The sequence below is a fragment of the Mauremys mutica genome, chromosome 3, assembly GCF_020497125.1.
Source record: "Mauremys mutica isolate MM-2020 ecotype Southern chromosome 3, ASM2049712v1, whole genome shotgun sequence".
In the NCBI taxonomy this organism is placed as follows: Eukaryota; Metazoa; Chordata; order Testudines; family Geoemydidae; genus Mauremys; species Mauremys mutica.
In genome coordinates, this window is record NC_059074.1 from 184168051 (window position 1) to 184184017 (window position 15967).

Genomic DNA, 15967 nt, shown 5'->3' on the forward strand with positions numbered 1-15967 from the left:
GGCGAGAACTGGTCTGCCACCCAAGGTCTGTGAAAGTGTGGGATCATTGTCCAGGATGGGTTGTAGATCCCTGATGATGCGTTGTAGGGGTTTTAGCTGGGGACTGTATGTGATGGCCAGTGGAGTCCTGTTGGTTTCTTTCTTGGGTTTGTCTTCCAGTAGGAGGCTTCTGGGTACACGTCTGGCTCTGTTGATCTGTTTCCTTATTTCCTCGTGTGGGTACTGTAGTCTTGAGAATGCTTGGTGGAGATTTTCTAGGTGTTGGTCTCTGTCTGCGGGGTTAGAGCAGATACGGTTGTACCTCAGTGCTTGGCTGTAGACAATGGATCTTGTGGTGTGTCCGGGATGGAAGCTGGAGGCATGAAGGTAGGCATAGCGGTCGGTAGGTTTTCGGTATAGGGTGGTGTTGATGTGACCATCACTTATTTGCACCGTGGTGTCTAGGAAGTGGACCTCCTGTGTAGATTGGTCCAGGCTGAGGTTGATGGAGGGGTGGAAGCTGTTGAAATCATGGTGGAATTTTTCCAGAGTCTCCTTCCCATGGGTCCAGATGATGAAGATGTCATCGATGTAGCGTAGGTAGAGAAGGGGCGTGAGTGGACGGGAGCTGAGGAAGCGTTGTTCCAGGTCGGCCATAAAAATATTGGCATATTGTGGGGCCATACGGGTGCCCATAGCGGTGCCACTGATCTGGAGATATATATTGTCAGCAAATTTGAAATAGTTGTGTGTGAGGATAAAGCCACAGAGCTCAGCAACCAGGTGTGCTGTGGCATCATCAGGGATACTGTTCCTGACAGCTTGTATTCCATCAGTATGTGGGATGTTTGTGTAGAGAGCCTCTACATCCATGGTGGCCAGGATGGTGTTTTCTGGAAGGTCACCAATGCATTGTAGTTTCCTCAGGAAATCAGTGGTGTCACGGAGATAGCTGGGAGTGCTGGTAGCATAGGGTCTGAGTAGAGAGTCTACATATCCAGACAGTCCTTCAGTGAGAGTTCCAATGCCCGAGATGATGGGGCGTCCAGGATTTCCGGGATTGTGGATCTTGGGTAGTAGATAGAATAACCCTGGTCGGGGCTCTAAGGGTATGTTGATTAGTTCTGGTGTTAGTGTAGGGAGTGTCCTGAGTAGATGGTGCAGTTTCTTAGTGTATTCCTCAGTGGGATCTGAGGGAAGTAGCTTGTAAAATTTAGTATTGGAGAGTTGTCTGGCGGCCTCCTTTTGGTAGTCAGACCTGTTCATGATGACAACAGCACCTATGCTATGTACATCGGCCAAACTGGACAGTCTCTAAGGAAAAGGATAAATGGACACAAATCAGACATTAGGAATGGCAATATACAAAAACCTGTAGGAGAACACTTCAACCTCCCTGGCCACACAATAGCAGATCTTAAGGTGGCCATCCTACAGCAAAAAAACTTTAGGACCAGACTTCAAAGAGAAACTGCTGAGCTCCAGTTCATCTGCAAATTTGACACCATCAGCTCAGGACTAAACAAAGACTGTGAATGGCTTGCCAATTACAGAACCAGTTTCTCCTCCCTTGGTTTTCACACCTCAACTGCTAGAACAGGGCCTCATCCACCCTGATTGATCTAACCTCGTTATCTCTACCTTGCTTCTTGCTTGCTTATATATACCTGCCCCAGGAAATTTCCACCACTTGCATCTGAAGAAGTGGGTATTCACCCACGAAAGCTCATGCTGCAAAACGTCTGTTAGTCTATAAGGTGCCACAGGATTCTTTGCTGCTTCTACAGAACCAGACTAACACGGCTACCCCTCTGATAGTAAATAAGCGGGCAGCATTATCTCCTATAAATGTAAACAAACTTGTTTGTTTTCGCAATTGGCTGAACAAGAATTTGGACTGAGTGGACTTGTAGGCCCTAAAGTTTTACATTGTTTTGTTTTTGAGTGCAGTTATGTAACAACAACAAAATATATATTTGTAAGTTACACTTTCATGATAGAGATTGCACTACAGACGCTTCCCGGATTATGCAAGACCCAACTGAGGCAAATTCACACTTACAGAAAAAGTTCCATAAGCCAGAAATAGGATTTTCGAGTTAAGGAAATTTTTGCGTAACATACAGGTATACGTTTCCGACTTATGCAAAATTCAAGTTATGCAAGGCTTTCTGGAATGGAACAATTGCATAAGTCAGGGGGCATCTGTACAGTATCTGTATGAGGTGAATTGAAAAATACTATTTCTTTTATCATTTTTACAGTGCAAATATTTGTAATAAAAATAATATTAAGTGAGCACTGTATACTTTGTATTCTATGTTGTAATAGAAATCAATATATTTGAAAATGTAGAAAAACATCCAAAACTATTTAATAAATTTCAGTTGGTATTCTATTGTTTAACAGTGCAATTAATCATGATAACATTTTTTTTTAATCACAATTAATTTTTTATTCTAATTCTAATTAATGACATTTACAATTTTAGAAGAGATAGTAAGCCTTATGTTCAGGTCTAACTATTAGAGATTAGTATGAGATCTGTGTAGGGGCATGTGTAGTATGAGATCTATGACAGGACAGCCTCTCTCAGGACTTGCTGGTCTCTAGTCAGTAAAAGCACAGCAGAAGGGGGTCAGGGAAGTTGAAGTGCTCTCAATAGAAGAGATTTGCAAAGCAGCCACCAGGAAGTTAATCCACTCATTTACTAAGTACTATAGGGTATACTTCAGTGTCTCAGCTTGTCCAAATATTAGCCTAATATTTCTGAGGGCTTTAATTCAGGAATCCATTTTTAAAAAAAATATTAAGGGGGATATTTTTTCCTCTCACTGTTTTAGCTCATTGGCATTGTTGTATAAAGCCTACTAGTATGGATTATTGGAGCTGCATGCTTTAAAAAAGGGAATTTTTCCCTGTCTGTAAAATGGGTTTGAGTAGCTCCAGTATTCATATATCCACACAGTTATTTTGTATTCTTCATGTAAAGTGGTTCTGTCAGCATTTCAGTAGAATTAAGCTTTCTTGGTTACTGTGTGCACTAGTAGCAATGACTTTCTGTGATGAAGACTTGGATTTGTCTGTTTGCCTGAAAATCACCTGTTGAAAGTGAAGACCCATTAGTATGGATTATTGCAGCTGATCTAACAGAAAACCATTGTATAGATAAAGTAAATCATGTCTTTCATCTGTCTCTTTTGTATCTAAGGGTTAGTTCTGTAAGAACTGTAACTGTGGGCAGACTAAAATTAACAAGACCTATTTTTCCAATTAAATCTATGAATAGTCAGACATTAAGTGTGCAAAATTTGATGGGGATGAGGACTTGTTGGAGTATCTTAGCGAGTGTTTTGTATGTGTGTGAAATCATAGTTATACTTGCACACTTTCCTAAAGTTCTGTTTCATCCCTTTCCTCCTGCCGATAAAGCTGGATTGGTCACTTTTGGATTTTGATACCTCTCCTGAATATCAGAAATTTCCAGTGTACACTTTTGGGTCATGAAGAGTGGTATATTTCTTCCTAGTATCTCTCCTGTGGGATTTCTTGGTTCATATTTGTCAATTCCTTTCTGACAGTCACTTTTTAATGTAAGCTTTACTCATGGTGAGAAGGACTCCCTATATATATTTTTTTCAGTGACTACTGGGAACTGATCTCCCTAAGGTGGAGGCAGCAGGACTGAAGCCCAAAGCCTGAGCCCCACTGCCCCTGGGAAGATGGGGAATTCACTGTCTGCCTTCTCCTTCAGCATTGTACCCCAGGTGTCTCTAGAGGGGGGCAGGGCTCAACTGCTGCTGGCAGTCCCAGCAATCAACACCAAGGCAGTGCATCCAGGAGCAACAGGCAGTCAGAGAGGCTGCCGCCCCCGCACCCCACCCCGCAATCACAGCCCAGGAGGCTGTGGCTGCAAGAAAAGAAAAGAAAAGGCCCTGTTTCAGAGCAGATGGTCTGACCTCGTGCACAAGGCAGGTCACAGAAACTCACCCACCCACTCCTGTATCAAACCCCTAACCTATGTCTGAGCTATTGAAGTCCTCAAATCGTGGTTTAAAGACTTCAAGGGGCAGAGAATCCTCCAGCAAATGACCCATGCCCCACGCTGCAGAAGAAGGTGAAAAACCTCCAGGGCCTCCTGCAATGTGCCCTGGAGGAAAATTCCTTCCTGACCTCATATGGCGATCAGCTAAACCCTGAGCATGTGAGCAAGACTCATCAGCCAGACTCCCAGGAAAGAATTGTCTGTAGTAACTCAGATCCTACCCCATCTAACATCCTATCACAGGCCATTGGGCATATTTACCACTAATGGTCAAAGATCAATTAATTGCCAAAATTAGGCTATCCCATCATACCATCACCTCCATAAACTTATCAAGCTTAGTCTTGAAGCCAGATATGTTTTTGCCCCCACTGCTCCCCTTGGAAGGCTGTTCCAGAACTTCACTCCTCTAATGGTTAGAAACCTTTGTCTAATTTCAAGTCTAAACTTCCTGATGGCCAGTTTATATCCATTTGTTCTTGTGTCCACATTGGTGGTTCTTCACACAGTGCACAGTCAACTTGTGGAACTCCTTGCCTGAGGAGGTTGTGAAGGCTAGGACTATAACAGGGTTTAAAAGAGAACTGGATACATTCATGGAAGTTGAGTCCATTAATGGCTATTAGCCAGGATGGGTAAGGAATGGTGTCCCTAGCCTCTGTTTGTCAGAGGGTGGTGATGGATAGCAGGAGAGAGATCACTTGATCATTACCTGTTAAGTTCACTCCCTCTGGGGCACCTGGCATTGGCCACTGTCGGTAGACAGGATACTGGGCTTGATGGACCTTTAGTCTGACCCAGTACGGCCATTCTTATGTTCTTCTTATGTACTGAGCTTAAATAATTCCTCTCCCTCCCTGGTATATATTCCTCTGATATATTTATAGAGAGCAATCATATTTTGAATGAATAGCTTTGACTAGCCCATCTCTATTATAATGAAAATTATTAGTATTTAACAAGACTTGTGGAGAGGGAGCCTGAATCCAGGATGAAGTTGAGAACCAAAGGCTTATGGTTGATCCTCCTTTCACTGATAAAATATTGTGCCTACTTTCCAGATTTTTCATTAAGGTCCCCAAATTCCTCTTGAACCAGTTCAACAATTGTCTAGACCTTTTCCCTAGACTTTACAGTTTATGCAGGAAAACTAAGGTACATATTGAGCTATTACCTGGACAAGTTTCTATAAGTATTCACAGTTGATTGTGATATTTGCTGGTCTTGTGGTTGGAGTACAGGACTAGTAATCAGACTAGTGGCATATTTTTTCTTTCTTTCAGGGATGTTAAACACCTCTTGACTTACATTGGAATTGTACCAATACAGTCTTATGGCTTACTTTTTGTAACCACTTTTGAGATGTCTGATAAGAGCTGCCATTATTAGCGGTAATAATAAAATAATGTTAGACTCTCAAAGATCAATATGTTTTTAACTTTTTCTTTCTTTTTAATAACAAAACAATAGCAATTTGTTTTTGTGAGATTATATTGATCTTTTTTCTTATTACATAATATACTTAGTCTAAGAAATACAAAGGCATCTTGTACAAATAATCTGAGGCAGAGAAATGCTAAGTATTTATAATTTTCAGAAATCTGCTCTTGTGTTCACGGGATAAAACTGATGATTACAAATGGCATATGAAACAGGTGGATATGGTGTGACAGACCCAGGCCAGTGGGGTACAGGAGTCTGGTAGAGGGCAAATATACTGGTCGCTGGATGAGTAGTTTTCTGTTCCCTGAGTGACCACAGCAAGGGCTGCACTAGAGTAATCAGGAACCTGCTAGAACCAATTAAGGCAGACAGGCTGATTAGAACATCAAGGCAGGCTAATCAAGGCACCTGGGTTTAAAAAGGAGCTCACTCCAGTCAGGCCAGGGCCAGAGGAGAGGAAGTGCGTGTGAGGAGCTGGGAGCAAGAGGCACAAGAAGCTGAGAGTGAGAGGGTGTGCTGCTGGAGGATTAAGGAGTACAAGCGTTATCAGACACCAGGAGGAAGGTCCTGTGGTGAGAATAAAGAAGGTGTTTGGAGGAGGCCATGGGGAAGTAGCCAAGGGAGTTGTAACTGTCATGCAGCTGTTACAGGAGGCACCATAGACAGCTGCAATCCACAGGGCCCTGGGCTGGAACCTGGAGTAGAGGGTGGGCCCGGGTTCCCCCCAGACCTCCCGGCTCCTGATCAGATAAAGGAGGAGATGACCCAGACTGTGGGTTCCACCGGAGGGGAAGATAACTAAGGTGTGCAAATCTGCCAATAAGTGCAGGACCCACCAAGGTAGAGGAGGAACTTTGTTACAATGGGTATCGTCATAGGATAATCTAAATTGTAGTCAACATTTTTATTATAATGCACTTTTCTCTTGTTGTCAGATACTAATTAATACTTATTGATAACTACTTAACATGAAATACAGGCTCTCAAAGAATATCTTTAGTCACCAGTTTTGCCTCTCTTGTTAAATCTGAGTTGCGTTTTGCACTTAAACAGAGGATGAATCCCTGCTTTAAGCTATTTAGGGTAGAGACTGTCTCTCATTACGTTTGTGTATAACACTTAGCACAATGGATTCCCAGTTTCAATGGGGTCTCTAAGCACTAATATAATACAAATATAATAAATACTACTACTGTGTTGTGTGAATGAAGAATAAGGTATCTCCTCTGCAAAAGTTCATCATTTACTCTTTGAGTATAGATTTAGTTTGTGAGAATTTACAAGTAAATAAGTTAAAGCTAATATTAAGTCAAACTTTAAATGGGGTCTTAAAAATAAATAAATAAAATTAGCATTGTAATGCTTATTTTTGGTTCCAAATTTCAGGAATGGAATAACTTTGATATTTCAAACTTCCCATATAGTTAAAATTAATTGAAATCACATGCCTAGGTTATATTTGAAGAAATTAAGTTGTAATACTGATTGTGTGTATTTTTTATAAATATAGACTATAGCGGTCAATAGTTGAGGTCACTCTTAACTAGGGCTTTTATGACATCAGAATTAACTCAACCAATTGTTAACCTTCCTCTGTGGCTAATTTGGCTTGTTTCCTGCTACTGACACATTATAATCAATAGAATTGAGACACTGGACTTGTTTGAAGCGTTCTCATTAGTAGGTTATTGTAATCCCGATTGTGTTGGCTTTTCAAAAGTTCCTAGGCCACAGATTTGCTTGGCAATCAGTTCTTGAAAGGTTCCATATAGCTCTGCTGACTTTGCTCCAGAGCCAGTCCGGCAGTACTACAAGCAGGGAGGCATAGGGGAAGCTTAGTAAAGAGCACAGTAAGGGCCTGTAGTGAGGCCGAGTGGCCTCCCTCCAAGCCGGAGAGCGAGGGACCATTACACTCCCCTGGGAGGGCGGAGCCTAGATTGCCCCACCACCCTCGTCAGAAGTAATGGGGCGTGGCCAGACGTATAAAAGGCCGGCCCTGCAGCACAGTTGCAGGAGAGCCTGTGGAGGGGAAGGACACTCTGCCGCATCCCCGAGAGGAACCCTCACTGAGCAGTGCCCAATCCATAGACTCCGACGAGGGCTGGCCCAGAGTGCCTGCTGCCATCTACCCCGAGTAGCTGTAGAGGCCTGGAGGCTAGAGGTACCGAATACCGGAGTGGCAGGAAGTGGTCATGGGCCAGCCCCAAAGTAGCTGGCTGCAGAGCTAGGGGTGGCCCAGTCGGCATGTTGCGGCTGGATCCCCGCTGATGCAGGGGCAGCCGATTCTGCCCCTGCCAGGGCCCTGGGCTGGGACACGGTGGAGTAGGGTAGGCCTGTGTCCCCCTGCCACCCCACCCCGGGGTGGCTGACCCCTTACACTGTGAAAGGAGGCTCTAGCTCTGAAGAGGAGCTTCCCTTAGCACTCACCTGTAGACTAGTTTGCCTGAGCCCTGCCCAGACCAAAGCCAGCCCTGAAAGACTGTTTGCTTGCTGGCACCCTGAGCCTACTCATGTCCAGCTCACCTGTGACTGTTTTGCTTGCTGGCTGCTCGAGCCCCGCCCAGGCCAAAGCCCGCCGTGAGACTGTTGCTTTCTGGTAGCCTGTGCCTCTCCAAGCCCAGGACCCAGTTCCCCTGAAAGACTGATTGTTTGCTGGCTGAACCCAGCCCTGAGACTGTTTTGCTTGTGGTCTGGCTCGACTCACCTAGAGACTGTATTGGTTTGCTAGCTGCCTGAGCTCCGCCCCAGCCACAGCCAGCCTGAATAGACTCGATTTAAGGGCTGACTGCTTGAGTCACCCAAACCCAGGCAAAAGCCTAACAGGGACTATTAATCACGCAGCCCTATTGCGGGCTCTTGCCTGTCTTCCAGACTCTGGTCCTGGCCCGACAGGACTAGCCTGAGTGGCCTCCCTCCGAGCGGGAGAGCGAGGGACCGTTACACGACCCTTAAAAACAGTGATGATGGGACCCAGGGTATTGGGGTCCTTCCATCCAAACTAGCTCTCCCCTTCACGCAGCGCCAGACTCCCTAACAAGGCCCTTTCCCCAAAGACCTACAGTTCCTCCAGGCCTACACAGATCTCTGCTATTCCTCTTACCGACATCATCTCATTCAACTCTCCTCTTTCTGATTGTATTTAGATCTTAAATTGCTCTAATAAAAGTATAGCGTATGTACACGTGAATCTTACTTTGCACTTAAGATCTTTTCTGTGAAAGTTTTAACCCAAAAATCCAAGATGTCGTTCCTTTGTATAGCCTAGCCACCTCTTTTTCCATCATTATGTAATGTAGATTATTTGATCTGTAGCCCTAAGGATTAACCTGCTGGTCTGTATAAATATGTCTGTCTTATACATTTGAGTATTTGATGTAATAGGCTTATAGATTTATATTAAAAATAAATTTGGCTGTAATGCAAGAGACCTACAGGCCAAAACCCTGTATGTTAAGCTAAGGCAAAGTTAGCACATTTTGGGACCCTTACTCAGAAAAGTAATAATAGACAAAACACCCATGCAGATGTCTAGAGACCTTTTGCCTAAACCAATGAATAATGGAAGATGGGAAAGGGGATTTTTCAAAGTGGTATGACAAATGTAACAAGTACACCACAAATGCATACTTACCCATCATCCATACGTACATACATACTAGCCTATGGGGTAAGTGTACCCTAACATTTCTGTGGGGGAAGGATGAAATTTGGGCATAAGAGGAAGGATTTCCGACCAATGCCCTATAAAAAGGTGAGGCAGCGCGCCATTAGGGAGGCAATCTACCCACCTATCTACTCCTGTCTACTCTTCATTGCCTCCACCTTTAGCAACATATCGATGCTACCCGTCTACGACGGCTATTAACTATTAATAGGCCGTACTTTATTTCTTTCAAACTGTAAGCTTAAGGTAACTAGGCTAAACCTATGTTTTATTTAGTTTAAGGCTTACAGAGTTAAGTTAAAGAGTAAGAAACTTTAACAGCTCTGCATTTAGCTTCCTCTGCCAGAGGTGTGAAAACGGTACTGCCACAGGCGTGGTCTCATATCTTCCAACACCAGGTTATTAAAACAGTGTGTGAGTATTAACCACGTTTGCAGCTTATAATATTGTATTATCATGTCTCTCTCTTGAATAACAGTAATACAAGTGTAACTCTGTAATTCTAACTGTTTTACCATTTGCTTACCATTTGATTTTAATAAAAGGTCTATATGGCTATATCTGTTTCAGTGTAAGCTTCCTGTCATACCCCCAAAGGTCCTTTTATAAACTCTGTGAAGCCTGATTCAGGACAAACTGTTATCTTCTGATCAAACAAGTTGGCAAGCCTAAACCCTTACGAATTAATATCCATAATAATCATTAATATTAATTAATTAAAAGTAATTAAAAATAAATTAAGTGGATAAATTAAATCAACATTAGTAACACACCCCAAATCAGGCTACAGATCATATAAAAGGTTTTTAAAGTCTTTCATTAACTTTTATGACTCTCACTTTTGGAAATATATATACATCTTCTAATTCTAAAGTATTCTGAGACATGCTCTCTTCCTCCAAATAATCGTGGTAGAGGAAGATAGTTACTTATAAAGAAAGGGAGTATGTCCTTGCCTCTGTCTTCGCACTAGACACTTTTTTTTTAGTGGTGTCATCCTAATATTTTAATTTTGATTTTACTTAAACTTCTGTTTTCTCTTGCAGCAATGACAGCATCTTTTTATCCCAAGTGACTATTACTGGTTTACTTTAAGAACCAGACTGGGATTATCCATGAAAATCTTCCCCCCTCTCTCTAGCTGTAGGAAGAGCAAACTGCTGAGTTGGGAGTTTTTTCCAATTGTTTCTTTCTGTCTCCCTGATTCTTTTTTCTGTTTATTATAGTACTTTGGAAGCACTGCATTAATCAGTGACACAAATTCTGCAGCAGTTACAGCCTCATTGTTTAGAGCAGGGGTGGCCAACCTGCAGCTCTTCAGAGGTTAATATGTGGTTCCTTACCTAGGCACTGATTCTGGTACTGGAGCTATAGATGCTGACTTTCCAGTGTGCTGGTGGGTGCTCACTGCTCAACCCCCCTGCTCTGCCCCAAGCCCTGCCCCCACTCAACCCCTTCCCCCAAGGCCCCTGCCCTTCCCTTAAACCTGCCATTCCTCACTCCTCCCCCATAGCCTCCTGCACACGTGAAACAGCTGATCGCAGTGCGTGGGTGGGGGGAAGGGCGAGTAGGCGCTGATTGGGGGCTGCTGGCAGGCGGGAGGCACCGGGGAGCGGATGCGGGGCTGCTGACGTATTACTGTGGCTCTTTAGCAATGTACATTGGTAAATTCTGGCTCCTTCTCAGGCTCAGGTTGGCCACCCCTCGTTTAGAGAGCCACACCTAGTTTCATTTTATTTATGTGTGTTGCCTGTGTGTCTACCTTTCTCACCATTTATGGCATTTTATAGGTGAAACAATTAACATCTTTTGGTGCAGGTGGCGTGATGATCAGAAATGTCAAGTAACATAACAGTGATCCCAGATTACTTCTGACCTTTACATATCCTGCAGAACAAAATTTTTGAGACTGTAAAGTTCTAGGCTTAAGTGGGGTTACAGCTTCTATTTATGAAGAACCATGGGCATTATTCTGTAGTTTGAGACATGGGCATTATTACAGGGCTTGGTTGTTGAATCCCCTTTGGCTACTCGATGGGTTAATTCTATTACCAGAAGATGGTGACAGATGAAGAAATTAAGATATTAAGGCTGCATCTACACTAATAAATTTTGTGCCTGTAATTCACCATTGGTGGTAACATAAACTGGATTCTAGGCTACAGGAGGCTGGTAAAGCCTAAGTCTCAGAATCGGGCCCTACTGGGATTCACAAACCCCCTGTTTAGCTGCCACCAAACCCTGTAGGCACCTAAAGTCATTTGATGCCTACATTTTTGCAGTAAAAGTTCCCTAGTCACCTATGTTTCTGCCTGTGTGCATGCACACTGTAACCCCACTGCAGTGCACAAACTGGGGGAAGATAGGTGTTCCTCCTCCTAACTTGCTTTTGGGTCCTGATCAGGTAAGTGTACTCAGAGCTTGCCTAGCATATGGGGCCTCTGTAGATGAGCTTACACAAAACAGCCTGAGGGGTATGAGGAGGACTTCCCTCATAACTTTTAGCTCAGTGGTTAGGGTTCTCACCTGTGATGTGGGAGACCCCTAGTTCCATTTCCCCTTCAACTGAGGCAGAGAGGGCATTTAAACAGGGATTTTCCACTTCTCAGGTGAGTGCCTTAGCCACTGGGCTATGGGATATTCTGATGTGGGTCTCCCTTAATCTCTCCTGTTTGAAGCTGAATGAGGATAAATAATGAAAGAATCATTGGGCCAAAGAGCGAGAGAGAGAGAGAGAGAGCAAGCATCAGAATGACGCTATAGCCTAGTTAGAGCACTCACCTGGGAGTAGAAAGCCATGATCCAGTCCCCTGTTTCAATAACTTTTAAACATTATTTATCCATGTTGGAATATCTTCAGCAGAAGAGGTTGATGGAACTTCTTTCTCCCCCCCCCCCAATCAGAATATCCCATAGCCCACCTGAAAGGTGGCAGATCCCTGTTTAAATGCCTTCTCCCACTCACGTGGAGGAGGGATTGAACTCTTGTCAATGGGCTAAATATTATGAGGGAGCTCCCCACACCTCGGCTTCTTGCAAAAACAGCATAGGCTCCTAATGCCAAGAGCGAGTTTGCAGCTGAGAATCCCAGGCAGAGTGAGGTGCCTCCCCTGCAGCCTGGACTCAGGCACCTATCTTTGTGAGAGGGGCAGGGCTTAGCACACACTCCTCACCTTGGACTCTCCCATTGGCTAGCTTAGGTGGGGACCTGACTGGTGTGCTGGATTTTGTGATCCCATTTTGACGCACCGTTCATTGTACAGGAAGCCTGAACGTCTTACCTGGTCTTTGTGAATTGCAGTGATATTCTAGACACCTAAAAGTTAGGTTTGGAAGTGCTCAGCTTCATCGTGAATCTAATCCTTAGTCTCTTTGCACCTCAGTTCCCCATCTGTAAAATTGGGATATTAGCACTTTCTTGCCTCACGGGGGTGTTGTGAAGATAAATACGTTGGAGATTGTGAGGTGCTCATATACTATGGTAATGAGTGCCATATAAGTAGCTGAGAAGCTTGCTGGGTTTTTTTAATTTTTTAAATCCTGTTTTCTTATAGAGCTCAGTCCATTTCACATATCCTCCAGCATCTCTGTGACCTAACAGTTTTTCAGTAAGGCTTGTTGGGTGAGAAGTGATGGTTTACATAATGGATAGAGAAATAATAATGGGGGGAGAACATCAGAAGTATATGGGTTTTTTTAGAATTTTCTTTCACATTAGCTGCTGCTGTTTGAAGTAGCTTTGCTTACAAAAGTATGCATTACCCTCTCTATATTATTCATATATTTTATAATTTTTTTAATGTTTTTGAAATAATATTAAAATCTTGAACTGTGAAGGATGGCTTTTGTTTTGTATTATTTTTATTCTTAGATTAAGTGCATTGACCACAGACTATTTAGCATATCTTACACTTGAACAAAAAAATTGGGGTTTCCTCGGTAGATCTCTTCCTGCACAACCTCCATCACTCACTTTTATTCCATATTTCAAGTTTAAAATGGTTTAGAATGAGAGAGAACAGATATACAAAGGTGAGTCCAAAAATCTTTCCTCAGTTAAGCAAAAAGTGTGTTTTCTGAGGAGGCCTATGTAAGAGATGCAGGTTTCTTTATTAATTAAGAAAGAAGCATCCAGTTTATACTTTGACTTCCACATGTATTTGTTCTTGTAGTTTTGTTTAATGTGTGTGGTACAATGTCGTGAATAAATGATTTAATTACTGAAGTATTAAAACGGATTATTCCTTTCTCATTGCATTAAGTGTATTCCTGTCAGAACATTTTCATGAGGTAATAGCTTGAAATAAAACATAGCAATAAAACAAAAGCCCTACAAATGAAATTTATCATACCATTGTTCTTGGTTTTATTAAGGGTTTGTAGGGAGCACACACTTATTACCATCATCTTCTTTGTGTCTTTAGCCAAATAAACAAAAAACAAAGCAACTTTTTTTCCTCTTTAGGTAATGTGTAATGCTATGCTAGTTTTCCCCCTCTGTAGTAAAGAGCTAGCACATTGAGATGCACCATCCCTGAAATGCTTAGGGAACCCAGCCTTAAATTTTGTGGTAAATATGATGACAAAGTAGATGCCTTCTTGATAGCTTATGGTTAACTTAAAACTTTTGTATCTTTCACTGTAAAGGTAGTGGTAAGCAGAAGTAAAAAGCACTGACACTTAAAAGTTGACTCTTCATTAGCACAGTTAATAATTTATTTGTAGATAAAGTAAGCCCTAGTATAAAGGACACGTCATAGAATTTGTCGCATAAATATTGTGTAAATACAAAGAAAGAAATGGGTTAATGTGTAGAAAACAATTGAAAATAAAAATATATAGAGCATACATGAAGATGAACTTGTGCATGCACTTCTAGCAAATGGATTATTGTGGCATCTTTCTGGCTGCACGTGCTTAGAAAAGCAAGTCATTAATGCTTCTTTTGTACCAGGAAAATACCCAAACTTCCTGCACGCTTTTTTAATGAATTTTTTGAAGCTATATAATTCAAATTACTGAATTTCCTTTTGACCTTTCGATAGATGATGATGTACCTGCAGATATGGTTGCAGAAGAATCGGGTCCTGGTGCACAAAATAGTCCATACCAGCTTCGTAGAAAAACTCTTCTACCTAAAAGAACAGCTTGCCCTACAAAGAGCAGTATGGAGGTAATATTTTTTTTATAAAGTATATTTTGTTTTCAGGAATAGGTGGCTAACATGAACACTTTTGCAAGTGCCATAACGTCTTAACTAATTCTTATTTATGTGGTTAAAGGGTGCCTCCACTTCAGCTACCGAGAACTTTGGTCATCGAGCTAAACGTGCTAGAGTATCTGGAAAATGCCAGGATTTATCAGGTAATATTTTCTGGGGAAGGGGAAGATTGGAGAAAAAACGTTTTGACTACAGCAGGGGTTCTCAAATTTCATTGCCCTGTGACCCCCTTTGGACAACAAAAATTACTACACTATCCTAGGAGTAGGAGGCCAAAGCCTGATCCCCACTGCTGCAGGCGGGGGGGTCTGAAGCCGAAGCCCAAGGACTTCAGCCCCAGGCAGGGGGCCTGTAACCTGAGCCCTGTCACCCAGGGTTGAAGCCCTCGGGCTTCGGCCATGGGCAGTGGGGCTTGGGCTTTGGCCCCAGGCCCCACCAAGTCTAACAGCAGCCCTAGTGACCCCAATAAAACAGGGGTCACAACCCACTTTGGGGTCCCAACTCATACTTTGAGAACCACTGGACTACAGTGTACAGTGTTGCAAAAGAGTTGTGCTCCACCCCACCCCTCCCCCAATAGATAAATAGAAGAAAATGAAGTGAGAGGAAAAAACAAGTTTCTGATTATTTGAACTTAAATTTTGGAAGCTTATAGGTATTCAGATCTGACTTTTAAAGGTATAAAGACTCACTGATTAAAACCTTGCTGCCTGAGAACAGGTGCCTGTGGCGAGGGCTGGGCTTTACTGGTGGTGCTACTTAGTGGTTAGGTCATTGGGTCCCAGTTCTTCTCAATTACTGGCATCCCTCGCCAGGCATCACTCCAACACTGTGGTGGTTTATCTTCCTCTAGATAGCAACTTGGCCTTCTGGCCATATCGCTATCTTTTCCCCCTTCCGAACTAAAAAATTCAATAACCCCACAACAGAAAGGATCTTCAGCTCACCTCCAGACCTCTATGGATTGGTATACCCTTAACTTGAGACTTACAATGTCTCTAACCTCTCCTTTCCTCCAAGATTATGCCCCCTCCCCAAAAAGGGCAGTTGTTAGATAGCCTGGACCTCCATCTCCACCAGGCTCCAACCAAGGTCCTATGAGAGGCAGTGATAGCAAACACCCTGGAGTGTTTCGGGGCTGCCTTCCTGTGCCACATCTTAATACTTGCTTCCCCACAAGGCCTTAAAATTCTTCACTTAAAATCCAACAGAAAATAACAAAAACAACGGAATCTTCAGCACACCTGGGCTCAGGTGGTAGCCACCTTCTTTACAGCATAGCCCCAGCTTCAAACTGGCCTAAGTTCCTGCATTTCACTCCCACTGCCTGATGCCATTGCACTCTCTGTCTACCTAGGGTTTCAGGCAGGTCGCAGTCCTTGATCGGCCTCCATCTCCAGTCAGGCTTCCCTCAGCCAAAGAAAGAAGTTTCCAGCTACCTCTCTCCTGGGTCTTTTCTCTGGCCCCTTCTCTGAAGGCTGGGGTAGCTGCCATTGTAGGCCTGTTCCTTGCGGCCAGGACCTCGGCTGTACCCTTATTCAGGAGCCCCCAATATAAGTGTCTCCTCCTTTACTGTCATGCCCTGTTTCCCGAACCCCTGAGATGCCTAGCTCCC

General features: G+C 43.2%; 1 protein-coding gene across 3 annotated transcripts in view; it reads left to right on the forward strand.

Annotated features, from left to right (window-relative positions):
• Positions 1-15967, forward strand: part of FBXO11 (F-box protein 11) — a 196174-nt gene that overhangs the window by 82277 nt on the left and 97930 nt on the right. For all 3 annotated transcript variants that reach the window (XM_045011763.1, XM_045011764.1, XM_045011765.1), the window contains exons 2-3: positions 14177-14304; positions 14414-14495. In XM_045011763.1, coding sequence (XP_044867698.1) covers positions 14177-14304; positions 14414-14495 — 210 coding nt within the window. The remainder of the gene's footprint in view (positions 1-14176; positions 14305-14413; positions 14496-15967) is intronic.